General features: G+C 35.7%; 2 protein-coding genes across 2 annotated transcripts; one reads left to right on the top strand and one right to left on the bottom strand.

The window, feature by feature from the left end:
• Positions 1–4361: 4361 nt before the first annotated feature.
• On the top strand, positions 4362–6749 carry LOC105782203 (uncharacterized). The gene is made up of 4 exons (XM_012606765.2): positions 4362–4569; positions 5274–5418; positions 5517–5810; positions 5913–6749. The coding sequence occupies exons 2-4, from the start codon at positions 5284–5286 to the stop codon at positions 6540–6542; spliced, it is 1059 nt and encodes a 352-aa protein (XP_012462219.1). The 5' UTR covers positions 4362–4569; positions 5274–5283; the 3' UTR covers positions 6543–6749.
• Positions 6750–6795: 46 nt separating this feature from the next.
• LOC105782202 (uncharacterized) lies at positions 6796–15479 on the bottom strand. The gene is made up of 4 exons (XM_052626358.1): positions 14794–15479; positions 13288–14160; positions 11172–12326; positions 6796–9570 (listed from the first exon to the last, which is right to left on the bottom strand). Exons 1-4 carry the CDS (start codon positions 14981–14983, stop codon positions 7025–7027), a joined length of 4764 nt encoding a protein of 1587 aa, XP_052482318.1. The 5' UTR covers positions 14984–15479; the 3' UTR covers positions 6796–7024.
• Between the last annotated feature and the right edge of the window lie 208 nt (positions 15480–15687).

Below are 15687 nucleotides of genomic sequence, written 5' to 3'. Positions count from 1 at the left end.
CTATAAAAATAAAAATTTATTTGAAAATATAATATTAATAGATAACAATAAGTAGGGTCATATATAACTTTATTTCTTAAACAAAAACAAGTAGAGTCAATGTGATGGGGTTTTTTGGAAAATCAAAACTAAATTTAAATTAAAAACTTAATGAAGAAAGCAATAATTGATACTTTCCGAAAATCAATGAGGAAAATCTCTAGTCAAAGTTAAAATCTTCATTTGATTCATAAATCCAATCATCGACACAAGGATATTTTAAATACCTTTAATAAATTAATTCTAGTTGTTAACTCAACATCAGGCAACCAATCTCTCGTTACTTGTTCGATAACTAAGAGACAACTCGTTTGAAATTATTTCCTTAACTAATAAATAATTTAGCAACTCAATGTCCAAGATTTAACTTACTAGCAACATTGAGAACAAGATAGACTTAATTCTAACCAACAAACTCACCTCAATGAGGTTTATTTAAGCTTAGATCAAACATTCACACCACATAATCATAAACTATAACATACACACTTATTTAGTTCGTCATAAGTATTAGAATAAATTTAATTATTCTAATTGACAAGGTAAGCATTCTAAGTTTTCAAATATTGGTCACATATTTAACAAACCTACGCAACAGTAATTTAAATAGAAGATGTGTAAATCCTAGAGGTGATCATGGGTTGGGCTACCCGCCCCGGCCTGATGGTCCGCCCAAAAAATGGGAGGGTTCGGGTAAAAATATAGGCCCGAAATATGGGTTTGGACAAAAAAATGAGGTCCGTTTAGAAAACGAGCCAGCCCTCGGGTAAAACTTTTTTGGCACGGGCCTGGCTCGGCCCGGCCCGAATTATATATTAAATATATATATTTTATTTTTAATCAAATATACTTTTTAATCAAATATATATTAAATATATACTTTTTTGGTGTTGTAAAATTTAATATGGGCCGAGCCGAGCCGGGCTCGGGATTAGCAATTTTCTTTCGGGCTGGACTTGGACAAATTTTTAGGCACATATTTTGGGTCGGGCTCGGGCCTAGAAAACGAGCCTAAAATTTTGTCTGGGCATGACCCGAACCCGGCCCGGCCCGACCCATGATCACCTCTAGTAAATCCTAAAGAACAAATAAACATTAAACACAAATTAAGACTCAATAAATTATAGAATCAAACTTCGATAATCCTTTAACTAGAAAAGAAAGTTTAGAAATTCATAAAGAAAATAAAACACAAAAGGTAAAAATAATACTAGGTGGCTATGTCTAGATATGTTTTAATCTTAACCTAATAGTGCCTATTTATATGAAAAAATAATTAATATATTGGAGAAAATACAAAAATATCCTTAGTTAAATAAAGTAGAGCTATTCTAGGTTTTTTTGATAATTTTCACATCAAACTTTCAGGCCTATTTTGAACACTTTCTTGATGTTTCCTGGGCTCAAGCTATCATGACTTCAGTTGGATCTCTCGATTTCCTTCGATTCGATATATTATAGGCCTAAAATGGAGTTCTGTAGTTCAAATTATGGTCAAAATACTAAAGTAATGTCATGTTGATAGTTCACTCTGCAAAATTGTTATCAAAAACAAACTTTAAGCACTTTTGTCCAATTATTCACCTAAATCAATAATAAATAAAATATAAGTATAAATAATCTATTTAAGAACATAAATAACACAATTTAAGAAAAAATTATATAGTTATAGTAACATTTGACTCTATTAATTATTGAAAATTAAGTTAAATTAAATTAAATTTGAATAATGAATATCAAATTTTAAGTTTTAAGCAAACCAATTGAATTGGTGACTTGATGGGTTAAGTCGCGTTGTTGAAAAATATGAAATTAGTTTTTAAGAGTCAAGGAAGTGCCCATTTCCCAGCACTGGAGTTATGTAACGACAGTTTCCATATTTGAGTACAGGCAATTTATTGAACAACGTAAACAGATTGAACTGTTAATTTAGAAGATATCTAGCCCACTTATGAAAATTAGATTGCTTAGAGAACTCATATTGAGGACCATGACCAAATTGATATAATGTGTAAATATTAAGGGTTAATTTTTTTTTCAAAATCAGGATTAAATTAATAAAATATGTAAATATTGAGGGCTAATTTTGTTAATATACCAAGACACGTCAACATTCCATTCGGTGATAAAAACCATTTTAACGGTAGAGTAACTAAAATTGACAACTTATCTACCAGGAGTGACTAAAATTAACAATTTATCTATTAGGAGTGACTAAAATAACAAATTTTTTAAATGAGTAACCAAAATAGGAACGTGGGTAAACCCGGGTGATTAAATAGGTAGTTTACTCTTAAAATTTTCTAATTATTTATTTTATATAAAAAATTAATCGTTAAAAATATATTAATGTAGATAATATTTTAGATCGATATGATAGAAATATCGATTAGTTTAAAACTTTACATACATAACAAATACAAATATCATAATAAATTATCGGTTAAATAATTAAATATTAATTATATAAAATATTAAATTGGAATATGTATTGATATTTGAATAATGTGAGGTCCAATAATTGATATGCAAATTCAAGCTTATACAGCCAATGATCCTCTGGAAGTCAACAATGTTGTGAATTATATATTTTGTATCCTTTGACTATGGAAAATCATTTGATGCGTTGTCAGTGGAGTTTTTAGATTCGATAAGTAATGTCAGTGGTACATGTTTTATTTAGGTGCAAAAAAGGTTAATATCGACTCTGAGTTCATATATTATATGTAAAGTTTATTTTAGTCTCTCTATTAAAAATTGTTCTAAATTAGTCCTTGTAAATTAAATTTTATTCAAATCATGGCACTGCTACAATTTGTTATTAAGTTATTGATAATTTAAACAAAATATATCATAACTAATTAATTTACTCATGACCCAACTCATAAAAAAATCCAACCATCCCAAAAAAATTATGTATTTTTGAACTATCGTGTGGCTGAAAATAATATATTTAATGGATCTTTTCAGCTATAAAATGGTTCAAAAATACATGGATTTTTTTGGGGGGGTCGTTGGGTTTTTTTATCAAGTAGATCGGGGATTGGGTAAATAAGTTAGGTATGATATATTTTGTCCAAATTATTAGTAACTTAACGACAAATTGTAACAGTGTCATGATTTAAATAAATTTTTAAATTACAATGACTAATTTGAAGTAACTTTAGTAGCATAGGGACTCTAGATAGACTTTAACCCTAAAAAAAAGTTGATAATTTATTTAGATTCTAAAAAGAGAAAAGTTGAGGGCACATGTTTCATTTAGGCATAAAAAAGGTTAAATTCTACCTGGAGTCCCTGTACTACTATTTTTCCTACTAAAATTACTCCAAATAATCCTTGTAAATTAAAATTTTATTTGAATCATGACACTGTTATAATTTCTTGTTAAATTATTGATAATTTAGATAAAATATATCATACTCAACTTATTTATTCATGATTCGATTCAACCTCAAAAAAATCTTTGTACCTTTGAATTATCTTGTGGCTGAAAAGTACAATTTTTTTTCAACCACATGATAGTCCAATAATATATGGAATTTTTGGTGGATGATTGATTTTTTTATGGGTCGGATTGGGTCGTGAGTAAACCAATTAGTTATGATATATTTTGTTTAAATTATCAGTAACTTAACGATAAATTGTAGCAGTATCATGATTTGAATACATTTTTAATATTAATGAAAAAATTAAGGTAGGATATATCCAAGATTATTAAACTATTAGTAAGTTTATATTTTAGTTACTCGACCTCAAAAAGTTACAAAATGATCAATAAATTATTTGAAAATTTTCAATCAAGTCACTAAACTATTCGAAAGTTTTTATTTAAGTCATTGGACTGTTAAGTTTTTTATTTTTAAAAAAAAGTCTAGCTAGCGAGCTCCAAGTGACTATCGATATGGTGGATCAGTACCTATCAACAAATAGAATAACATACATTAAATCCAAATCAATCTGACTATCTATGTCGAAGATCAGATAAAAAAGCTGTTTGGATTTTGATTCGCAATTTGTGACATTCAAAAATATTTCATGAAAAAAAAGCTGAATTATAGAAGAGAAGGGAAAAAAAATTTCCGATTGGTGCAGATAGTACAAACAAAGAATGCCATACAACAATAATTTTAATAGTCCAATGACTTGAATGAAGCTTTCGAATAATTCAGTGATGATTTCGTAATTTTTTAAAATTGAGTGAACAAAACGCATAATTCCTAATAATTTAGTGTCTTAAAGAAGTTTACCCAATAATCTTTAAAATACTCCATTAATTCGGGAAGAAACAATAATGGCCGCCACACGCCAACGATGACCATTCCAAAAAGAAGTCTGACCACGGCGTCGTTTCCACTCTCTCAAACTATTGTGAACGTCTCATAAATTTTCTGAATGCTCTTTATTGCCACCTAACTCCATTGATTCCTTTCTTTGTTCTCATTCTTTTCATTTTTCTCTCAAAGTCCAATACCCTCATTTTTTTCCCTTGATTTTTGCTCTCCTTGATCCTGTTCCATCTGCCAAAAGGTACAAAATTTTCAGTTATTTTTTTTCTGGGTTTTTTTTGATAGATTTTGCCTGATTTCGTTGCTTGTAATGCCTTTTTCTTTTTACCTTCCTTTTGATTCTAATTGTTTATCAGTTTCTTAATCTTTGATGGGTTTGTTTTAGATTTTTATTTAATGGTTCATCTCTTTTCCCCATGTTTTCTACTGTTTTTTAGTTTACTATTTACTTGTCTATGAAGAACATGTATTGTATTCAGGTTATTTTTTAGTGTAATTTGTTAACATGACTCGTCAATTTCTTTAGCTTTACATTCATTCAAGAATGATTTTAGTAAATTCCATAGATTTTTCTATGTTTTTTTGCATATATTTAGAACATCTTTATAGGTTATATCGAAGAGTTCGAGTAACCAAGTTCACATTCTTCTGGATTAGACTGCTTTAATTTGATCAACAATGTTGATGTATATGGGCTTTGATTTATTCATATATATATATGGCTCTTTGAATGCTAGTCTTTGTCTACATGTTGTTATGGCAATATATAACCAAATTGTTTTTCTGTTTTTTGTAATGTATAGTTGTTTCATGATTTCGATTTGCTTAGAGTCCGATCGGTTTTTACGCAAACTGTTAACATGTTAATGTTTTTTCTTAGTATCAATGAGGTGTTTTCGTGCTTTTAGCGACTTTGTTTAATAGTAGTTATGTTTCTTTGTACAGGTTATCTGAAATGAATTTTAACTTTAGAAGCTTAAATGAGGATTCTGCAACTTCCCAAATGGAAATCCTTAGATGTCCATTTTTGAGAAACATTAATGAGCCGACTAACTTTTCATTCTCGTCGGCCTTGCCCTTTCCCTTGCCGGTAAGATTTGAAGTTTCATGTCTATCATGAGCGCTCTACGCTTCTTGCATCGTGTCTTTGATTCGTGATCTCATTAGCTTTTCACTTCTATGTCTCAGGTACGAGGAGCCAAAGGCCCGATTTTTGAAGATGGGCCCAATTTTGACGTGGCATTCAGGCTTTTTCATGGACAGGATGGAGTAGTTCCACTGTCGGAACGATCTCCCTTGCATGTTAAGAAAGCAGAGCCTGAAACATCCCCACCCGAGTTCAATCCTTTGGCTGCAAAGGCAGCCACCATTAGTCTCTCATCATTTGGATTAGGAGGGCCTTTCAGTTTCAACGCGTTCTCTAATAAGTGGAAGAATCAAAATGGAAAATCAAAACCATCAAAGAAAGAATCTTCTTCAAAGGTAATCGAACTTCGATTCGCAGAATGTACCCATTTCTTCGCTGATAGTAGTTTAGAGTTGAGACCTGAAACCAATCATCATCAAAAATATTTCATGTTTCAGGGCGGAAATTCCAATCACGAAGCATCGGGCAATGAATGGCTGCAAAATGGTAACTGTCCAATAGCAAAATCATATAGGGCAGTCACGGGTGTTTTGCCACTTGTTGCTAAGGTTTTTCAGCCACCTCCAGGGATGAAATTCAACTGCCCACCTGCAGTGATAGCAGCCCGGGCAGCACTGGCAAAAACTGCTTTTGCCAAGAGCCTCCGCCCTCAATCCTTGCCCACCAAAGTACTGGTGATAGGGATGTTAGGCATGGCGGCAAACGTACCGTTGGGGATATGGAGAGAGCATACCAAAAAGTTCTCACCATCTTGGTTTGTGGCTGTCCATGCGGCTGTTCCATTCATAGCCATGCTCCGGAAATCTGTTTTGATGCCAAAGACAGCTATGGCTTTCACAATTGCAGCATCCATACTAGGACAGGTTATCGGCTCTAGGGCTGAACGGTATCGATTGAAAGCAGTAGCAGCAAAACAATTACATATCAGGGAATCCTCTGTTTCTGTTGGTGCTGCAAATCAGTTGGATGTCGTCAGTTTTAAGGATGGTTATTGCAGGAAAGACGAATGGAATCCAGTTTCTCTTCAGGTGGCAACACCTTCTTCATCAACAGACATGTTCTGCTAACCATTGTCTCCCCCAATTGCATGTTGATCTTACATGTTTTGAAGTGTTCCTTTATTTGTACCAGACACTTTTAATGCATGTTTCGCTCTTGAAAGATTGACTTGGTAAACATATACAATTGCAACCGTTCAAGGGAATAGATTAATAAAAGGTGGCTGCTGCCAGCCACATTTTATTGACATTCTCAATGTCAATTATTTTTGTCAATTTGGGTGTTATTTTACAAAGGACGCCAGATATCCCACATGCGGTGTTTGAGTGAAAGAAGATTTTTTTTTATTAAAAAGCCATTAACAAAGTTCAAACAAGCTCAACCTTATTTTGAGCCCAGACGAAAAAACCACCACCTAAAAACACGACATAAATCAAAAAGAATACAAATACAACACGAATATACTAACATATCAAAATCTATATACTAAAAGATCGAAATGATTAGGGCAGGATAAACTAAATGGCATAACCTTGGTACAATGAGGGCCTCACCGTTGTTGCTGCTTATTTCCCTTGAGGGGGAAACTGACACCATTCAAGGTTCGATCAGTACCGTGGACAACAGTCTGCAATGCCTGCTGCTCCATCTGAGATGAGGATGTGGGAGGATAATTGGCAAATGCGGAGGGGTACTTAGCCATTAAAATGGATGAGTCGGGCAAAGATGACAACCCGGTTTGAATCCTTTTCCCATCTGAGAAACCATAACTCCTCTTCGGAACATTTTCCACTACATGATTATTTGCATCGAACTTTGAGTTTCCATCAACATTATTACCAATGGGTTTCGAATTTGATGGTTCTGTGTTCTGTTTCGAAAAATGGGATACCTTATCATCCCGGGAACTAGAATTTAGTATCTGACCAAAAAGCTTGACATTACCATTCCTGCCAGGATTTTCTGTATCTGATATCCTACAATGGGATTTCGGACGATCCTTGGCTTGTTCCAAGTTCTCCACTAGGAGTGGAAGCTCAGCAGCTGATTTTGAGCTATTGCACTTCTGAAGATAACATTCTTGAGCCAAACACGGACCAGCAGATCCCCTCTTGGATGTTGCAAGGCATTTAACATCACCGTTCATTTCTTTCAAAGTTGAAACTTGCAAGGGATAACCCCTTAAGATCCGGTGGGGTTCAGTAACATTCACAGAGGTCTTTCCGGATAGACGACCAGACTCATCTTCACGGACAGATTTTTGGGCTTGTTTGGCTTCGTTCTCCTTGTAATCAAGTGTTGATGACAGCCTACCTAGGTTGCAAATTTTCTCACATCGAAGTCCATCCGAATCATGCAATGCAGAACCATTAGCAGAAGAGTTATTACTAACGGAAGGCTTCTTGGCAGAATCCAAGTCAGGAGGAATCTGATGCAAACCTTTCGCACTCAAGCTAAAACCTGAACAAGAGTTTTTACCAACAGATCCATCACTGGCTTTATTCGAATCTATCCTACATATACTTTGGCTGCTAGTCTCTGCACTGCATTTTGTATCATTTTCATACAAACTAGTAGCAGGTTTGGACACAGCCACAGAATCTAAACTAGGAGTGCAAGGATGAGCTGCTGCCCCAAGAGATGCTGATACTGCAACAGAAACACCCTGTTCAGTAACATCCCTTCCTGCATTTAGGTTCCCCAAAGCAACAAAACTTTTCTGAACCTGCAGTGACCCAGCCTTGCTATCAATATTCATATCCACACTACATTCAGAAATCAGCTCAGCCAGGCCTGCATCAGAATCCACAGTTTGCACTGCCTCAGAATCTCTATGATCTACTAGCTTCCGATTGTTTTCGTCTGGTACATTCAGGTCAGTTGGCAAAATTGGTTTGCTGGTAGGATTACGTTCATCCATATTCGTGCACACTATATTGGAAGGCAAATCCTCCGGTTTAGATCCCAACTTATCACTGGAAACAACCAGGCGCTCAAGAACACAAGCATCTTCTGCATCACTCCCACCACCATTGGCATCATCACTCATGGGTGTTCCCAAGTTTCTAGTTCTTGGATCTATCAAGTCCAGTCCAAGGCATTTGCGAGCCTTGCTAAAGAAAACCTTGCATTGATCCCTGGATCTTGTTCGAACGCATCGCGAGATCATTGCAAAATCTTTACCATAAGACGAGACAGCCTGTATAAAGACAGACTTCTCCTCATCTGTCCAATCAGCAGGATCCATTTCCCCACAACTCTCATCTGAACAAGTACCATCATCAACATTCTGAGCAACATTGGATGTTGAACGCCTTTTGAGAAGAGAATCAACTTTGTGGCACTTCCAGTCACGGTGGAAACTCTCTCCTGGATCAAGAGAACTAGTGATACAAGAACTCATGGCTTCTGAAGACAACGAACCACATATACCTGCTAAGACATCAGCTGCTGCAGTTTCTCGATCATTCCCAATAATATCAAAACTGCTCAACCTATCAGCAATCCTATCATCAGCTCGAGATATTTTAGAATAGCGCCCTCCGAAAAAGATCCTACTAGAAGATGTTTGATGCTTTTGCATGCCACTTTCTGCATGAGTAGCTATGACTGAAGCAGAACCAAGAACGTCAATGGATGCAGCATTGAATTCCTTGCTCCACTTTTTTCCCGATGTCAACAAATAGGTATTCGCAGAGGACTTCCCCTGCTTAGTCAGATCAAGCTTCTTCTTTGTTTTCTTGAAACATTCAGACTTGTGATTTTTGTAATAGAACTCAACACAGTCTGCAGTCGTCTTGTGATCCAGAAAGGTGGCAATTTTTCGGAAGTCCTTCCCGAACGCAGCCAACTTATCCATAAAAATTTCCTTCTCTTCTGAAGTCCAAGGATTGATCAAAGCTCTTTCCTTTTCAATGGCACATGGATCTTCAACCAATCCATTACTTGAGATAAACCTCGACAGTTGCTCTTGCTCATCTAAAATTAATGCTGGCATCTTCAAGGCATTCCTGTAAAGCTTGACATGGGAATCTAAAAGCAATTTGCTTGTAAAATTTATCATCTCAGCAGTAGGTTCTAAGACCAGATTTCCAGCTGAAAAAACAAACCCAAAATTCATTGAGAACATGCTGATAAAAGCTAAATCCTTAAATAAACAATCTCAAAGAACATAAAGCAAAGGAACAGAAATTATCAATCGATTAGTGGTACACAATGCAGCAGAACTAGTTAAAAATTGACAAGCAATACATCCATATGGAACAATACAATTAAATAAAATAAAACAGCTAGCATTAGATATACAGTTAGCACAGCAAAAAGTCATTTAAGTGAAACAAAATATAGGGAAACATGTATTTTTTAAACTTACTTTGCCACAAGCATATGAAAAAACAGCACTACAGCAAAAATAGCATTTTAATGCAACTGCAGTGAGGCAAACATTATGTTGCATTAAATGCATCAGATATTAAACTACCTACAGAAGTGAAAAGATACCATAAGTTCCACGTGCATTTTAAATCTTCATAATACTTAAATTTCCAACCATAAAACACAGTAGGTGAACCCAAATCCATCCAGTCGAGCAAGTCCTAGTTCAATGACACAACCATGCAAATCCAAAGTTGTTTGACATGATGCAAAATTTCTTGAGATCATGGTTCTTCAGAAAGTTTGAGAATATAGATCATAGCTATCTCATTTGACAGTCCAACATTTGCAGCAGCATGCAATTCTGTCAAATCAGATATGATTATCACATCTTCCATAATAGGACCCAACAACAAAGCATTCAACTAAAAAAAGTCTTGCCAAGCAATCAGTATTACCAGCTCACATATATAATGCATGAGGCATATTGAGAATAATGCACCCACCCCTACATTCACAAAATATAACTTAGGCGAGGAATGAGGTAGACTAGTTTTGGTAACAAAATTCCAAGAAATCATAGTTAGTCTTCAACAATAAATGCAATGAATTCAACCAATGGAATATGTACTATTTACCTTCTATGTATTCCACTTATCAATGAATAACCCAGTATCATACCATGAATGAAAGAACATTTAAAAAAAACTTGTATATAGACACACTGTGCAAATAAAAGGTATATTGCAATCCATAACATGTCTAATACTACATCTTCCATTACAAGATTCAGCTAGAACAACCATCTCTTCAGAGGACCCTAGCATCCAAATATAATGATTTTTCTTAGAAGCTTTGCTAACCTTCATATTGTTGATCACTATTATCTGAATTAAAATCAAGCAACAAAATTCTTCCCTTGAATTGCTTTGATGTACCATAGAGTTCTTTAACAAATATTCTCCAGGCTTCAGAGAACTGAAGCTAGATAATCAACGTGTATATGGTTAAAAAAAAAGAGGGGTAAGTCTTCTCCTTTTCTCCATTCAAGATTCACTTTTATTTCCCATGCCGATCATCAACAACACTTTATGATAATTACATTCAAGAGGAACTAATATAAGCCACACTTTAATTTTATATGAAATAATCACCAAACACTTTCCTTAAATGCATTCAAGTAGATGAATAATCAAATGGAAAGGAAAGAGGAAAATCAAGTGCAACACGTACTTAAATTAAAGCAATGCCAATCAACCATATGCAAAATCATACCAGAACAACACAAAAAAATTTCTCAAGCAGGAGTCTCAAACAATTACCAGAAGAAGCAACTCGAGAACGAGAGGAGGACCGATGCTTTTGGTAGCCACCATAGGTTGAACGTAAGCTTAGTTCGTACTTCTTCTGAGACTTTGCCCAATATTTTCTCATTGCTGGCGAAAGCATATCTTCCTTCCAAGCATACTGAAAGGCTTTAAACTTGAGCGTTAAAACCCTCTCCTTAAATCTTAAGTGCCGCTTCCGCATCGCAATTTTTTCCCTGATCAAAGAACTAATCTGCCCCCTTACTGCATTGGAAATTTCAGAAATCTCAATGCTATATTGATCCTTTGGAAATAATTTCTTAAATACAAGAGAGGATCTGTTTGCCAATTCCTTATTTGTGGTTAATATTACATCACATGTCATATTTTCTCCACCAGCATCAGAGTTTGAAGATTCTGGAACATGAGCTTCATTATCAATCTTTACAAGCACACTGCCTTCCCCAGAAATGACTGCAGCAGCCTCTTCATTACAAGAATCAGTAGCTAAAATCACCTCTTCCATTGTTTTCAATTGAGCAGAGCTAGAATTACCAGAACAATCCTGAGCCTTCACAACATCACACAGAGACTCTGCTTTCTCCAAAGATGACGATAACATGAAATCAGATGTAGCTGTTCCAGGACTATCAATGACCCCATCCTTTATATCAGCATTAGCTTCTTGCAGGACCTCAAGAACATCATTAGAAGGATCAATTTTCAAAGGGGCAGGTTGAGGAATCATACTAGATGCAGCCTCCTGTTCTTCACAAGATTTTCCATTTTCCCGAACAGGAAGAGAACTGGATGTTGCTGGGCATTGGCATCTCCTTCCAGGGTCATCTTTCGATGACTTAAGTTCAGTTTCAAGAGACTCAATTTCAGATTCAGTCATCTCCAATGCTTTCAAAATGTCACCCTTCCATAGTAGCAATTTATTTATAGCAGTAGATTGAACAAAACTAGAATCCATTGTACTAGGCTCGTCAGACTGAAGCAAATCAATAAGTGAAGAGCCCATATTAATAATCGAGTTAATATCCAATTTCTCTAGGCTAAAAGATGACCCTTCCAGCTGATTTTGAGACCCAAAGCTTGGAGAACCACACAAATTATTAACATCGTTATCAATATTTGCAGCTTTACCAAATGATTTCTCTTCCACGCCTGCAATAACCAGGAACATGTTTTGGTAATCAATGAGACAAAAACTACTCAACACAAGGAAAAGGGCACAGATAGCAGGGTTATTATTTGAAATCCAGCAGTTAGATTCCATTTAAATGGAACTAAAAAGTAACCTAATTTGGACAGGCCTTTGAAGCTAGAAGAAAATAACTTGAGAATAAGTGAGTCAACAATGAAGAAAACGAAGTTCAACATTAATACATGTTTGGGATAAAGGTAAAATTCCTAGCAAAGAACAACTAATCTTGCCAAATATTTAACATTTTCCCTCCTTCAAAGTAAAGCCCGGGTTCCACATGGATACCATCAAAATCTGAAATCTAGGAACGATAGAAGGAAAAGAGCAAACACCTCATAGTCATTAAGACAATACAGAATTAGCTTAAGGAGGAAGTAGAGAGTCAAGAATGTCTGTGTATAACGGTATACAACCATATAAACAGTTCTTAAAGCATAAGAAGCCATTGAATGGTCATGGTAGCGACAAGAGTCACATAACTATCAAACTAAAGCCAGTAAATAAAGAACATAACTAAAAAAGATACGAATGCAGAACACCAAGAACATATTAAAACATCAATTTAAATGGTCATGCAGGCCTACAGTATCATCATGAAAGATATCAAACCATCCAACCTATCATATTTTGATATTCAAGTTATTAAGTTAATGGCAGGGAGGAGCAAGAAGTGAAGATCAATAACATATGAGCGGACAAAGGGTCATACTGATATTAAAGTCACATCACTGTCAAATAAATGAAGAGAACAGTAAAAAAAGGTAAATGAAGAGAACAGTAAAAAAAAGCACAAGGATTATTTTCCCCAGAGCCCTTGTAAGCAACAATACGGTTCCCAAGGAAGGTTTTCAATGATATTACACAAGTTTTAAACACGTATGCTTAACACTGAAAAGACATATAAGAAGATATAATATATACCTGGTGAGGAGCTGCAAGCAACAGATGAAGGAGTAGCAGGAGAAGAACAGTCAGAGAATCCAAGAACTCTTGGGCTCTTATCTACCAAGTTAGAATTTAGAGAAGTATTAGGTTCAGTATTACAAAGAGAAATTGCAGCCCCACCACTATTAATGCTTGTATCAGGGCCTCCATCCTTCTTTTTCTCGAATTTAGCTAGACCCTCACCCCATCCAAGGCGTGGCTTCTTCCTTGAAGTTGTCTCGTCAGAAGGTGGAGCAGATGTGACACAGGCTGCCGCATCCCCAGAAGGGGACTGAACTGGGGCCAAATTTTTCTGATGCAACTCAAGCTTGGCTTCGCCAGAATCAACACCTCCTAAGCTCTTTGAGCTACTTGAATGGCTAAAGCCCGACCCCCATGAAGACAAGCTTCCAGAACGGCTCCACTTAAGAGGCTTCCAATCCACCGAGCCTAAAGAGTTCTCTCTCTCACATCTTTGTCCTGTCCCTAACCCATTGACACCACATGTCCTATTATCATGATGGTCTTTTTGAAGTTGATTCCATGTGTTTACAAAGTCAGAATGAGTACGAGACGGGTAGGTAAACATATCATCGACAGACCTCTGTTCATTATTCACATCATGAGGCCTCACAGAAGTGTTTGGGGACCCGTTGCTAGTTTCCAAAGAATGACCTCTCCAATCTCTCTGGTTATAGGACCCTCTGTTGTTGTCTCTACTGTAGCTTCGACCATATTTCCCATCTCCACGAGAAACTGACTGACGGTAGGTCTCACCATCCAAGATCTTGTCACTTGACCGCCATGGCACATATCCATGACCACCAATGTCTTCGGGAAACAGGTGCCAATTGCCCTGCTTACCATGACCTTCATAAAATATTTAAACAATAAAAGAAAATTCACAAAAAAATGCGATGTTTATGTATTTCTTAGAAATCCCAGGAAAAAAAAAACAATAGACCTTCATCAATCTCTCAACTCTTAGCCCAAAAAATAATTTAATTAGTAGGAAAAAACGGAAACTAAAAGTCTCAAATTGATCTTTCCTACTATTACCAGAAACAAAAAAAAAAATAGTCAAAATATTACCATCAACAAAGCGGAAGGAAGAATGTTAAAAAATATATTAAAGTTCCCCATTCATCAAAATCAAATACATTTTTCCATGAACCCAAGAAAAAGGAAACTTAATATTCATGTCCGTGATGAAAAGAAAAAAAAAATTGCCCAGAAAACCCAGGAGCGTTGATTTTGATAACGGCAAAACGAGAAAAGCAAAAGTTACTCAAAAAGGGGAAAGATTTTCCATCAACTGTAATAATGAACATATATTCTCGAATGAAACAAAAGAACAAAAAAAATCAAAATGCTCAAAAGAAATTAAATCAAAACCTAGAAGACCCATGGATCAACCCTGTCTTACTCCCCCCGCCCCAAAAAAAAAATTATATGGCAAATCCCATGATGTACAAACTAAATCTATATGAGGAAATAACTTACCCGGAGGACGATGAAAGTCAGCGGATCCCCAACGAGCGAATTCTCTAAAGGACCCGTGCTGATAAGACGACATAGAAGACGCCTCTCTCCATCGAGCTGCCAACAGAGGCGGTGGCTGCAACTCCGCCCTCTCGTGCTTCCTGTCCTTGTAAATATCCTTCCGATCCCAAGGCAACGGTTCTTGCGGCATCAAATCGTACGAGGCAATACCACCCCCAACAAAACGCCACCGTTTTCCTTCCTTTTTCCCCCCAAATTACCCAGCTCTAAGAAAACATAAGTGCTTCTACTCTAAACCGAAAAGAAAACAAACAAAAAACTACCGGTTCTTACTAGGGTTTCTTAGTTCCAGAAACCAAAACGGCACCGTGACGGAATATAACTCTGGCGTCCTTCGCGAATAGAAACTTACCGAACCGGATTTTGCGGTCTTAGTGAACCGGATCCAACTGCAGCGGCAACGGCGGGGATCTTCAGCTTCTGAAAGGTTATCTTTGTTTAAAATGGGGAATTGAAGAGAAAAAAAAAAGAACAGAGAATTTTCTTGGAAATTATCGGATTTTCTAAGGGTTTTCTGTTTGTTTGGGAAGAAAATCTGCGAAGGCGAGGAAGTGAGAACGTGAAGCCGATAAGGAAGAAAGGGTTTGGGAGAGAAAGGGAGGAGAGAGATAGGCATCCGTATCTCAACGGCGTTATTAAACCACATTTCATTCTACTTTCACGTCCGCTATATTAAAAAAAAACTTTTTTTCTTTTTCTTTTATAATTTAATTTAAATATTGTTTAAAGACTTTATTACAAATTATTTAATTTTAGATTCCATTCGAAACTTATTTTTTAGTTAAAGCCTTTTCTTTTTTCTTTTTACAATTAAGCCCTTTAACTAAAGAATTT

The sequence above is a fragment of the Gossypium raimondii genome, chromosome 13, assembly GCF_025698545.1.
Source record: "Gossypium raimondii isolate GPD5lz chromosome 13, ASM2569854v1, whole genome shotgun sequence".
Taxonomy (NCBI): domain Eukaryota; kingdom Viridiplantae; phylum Streptophyta; class Magnoliopsida; order Malvales; family Malvaceae; genus Gossypium; species Gossypium raimondii.
The sequence above is the reverse complement of the archived record's forward strand: the minus strand, read 5'-3'. Positions and strand labels throughout refer to the sequence as shown.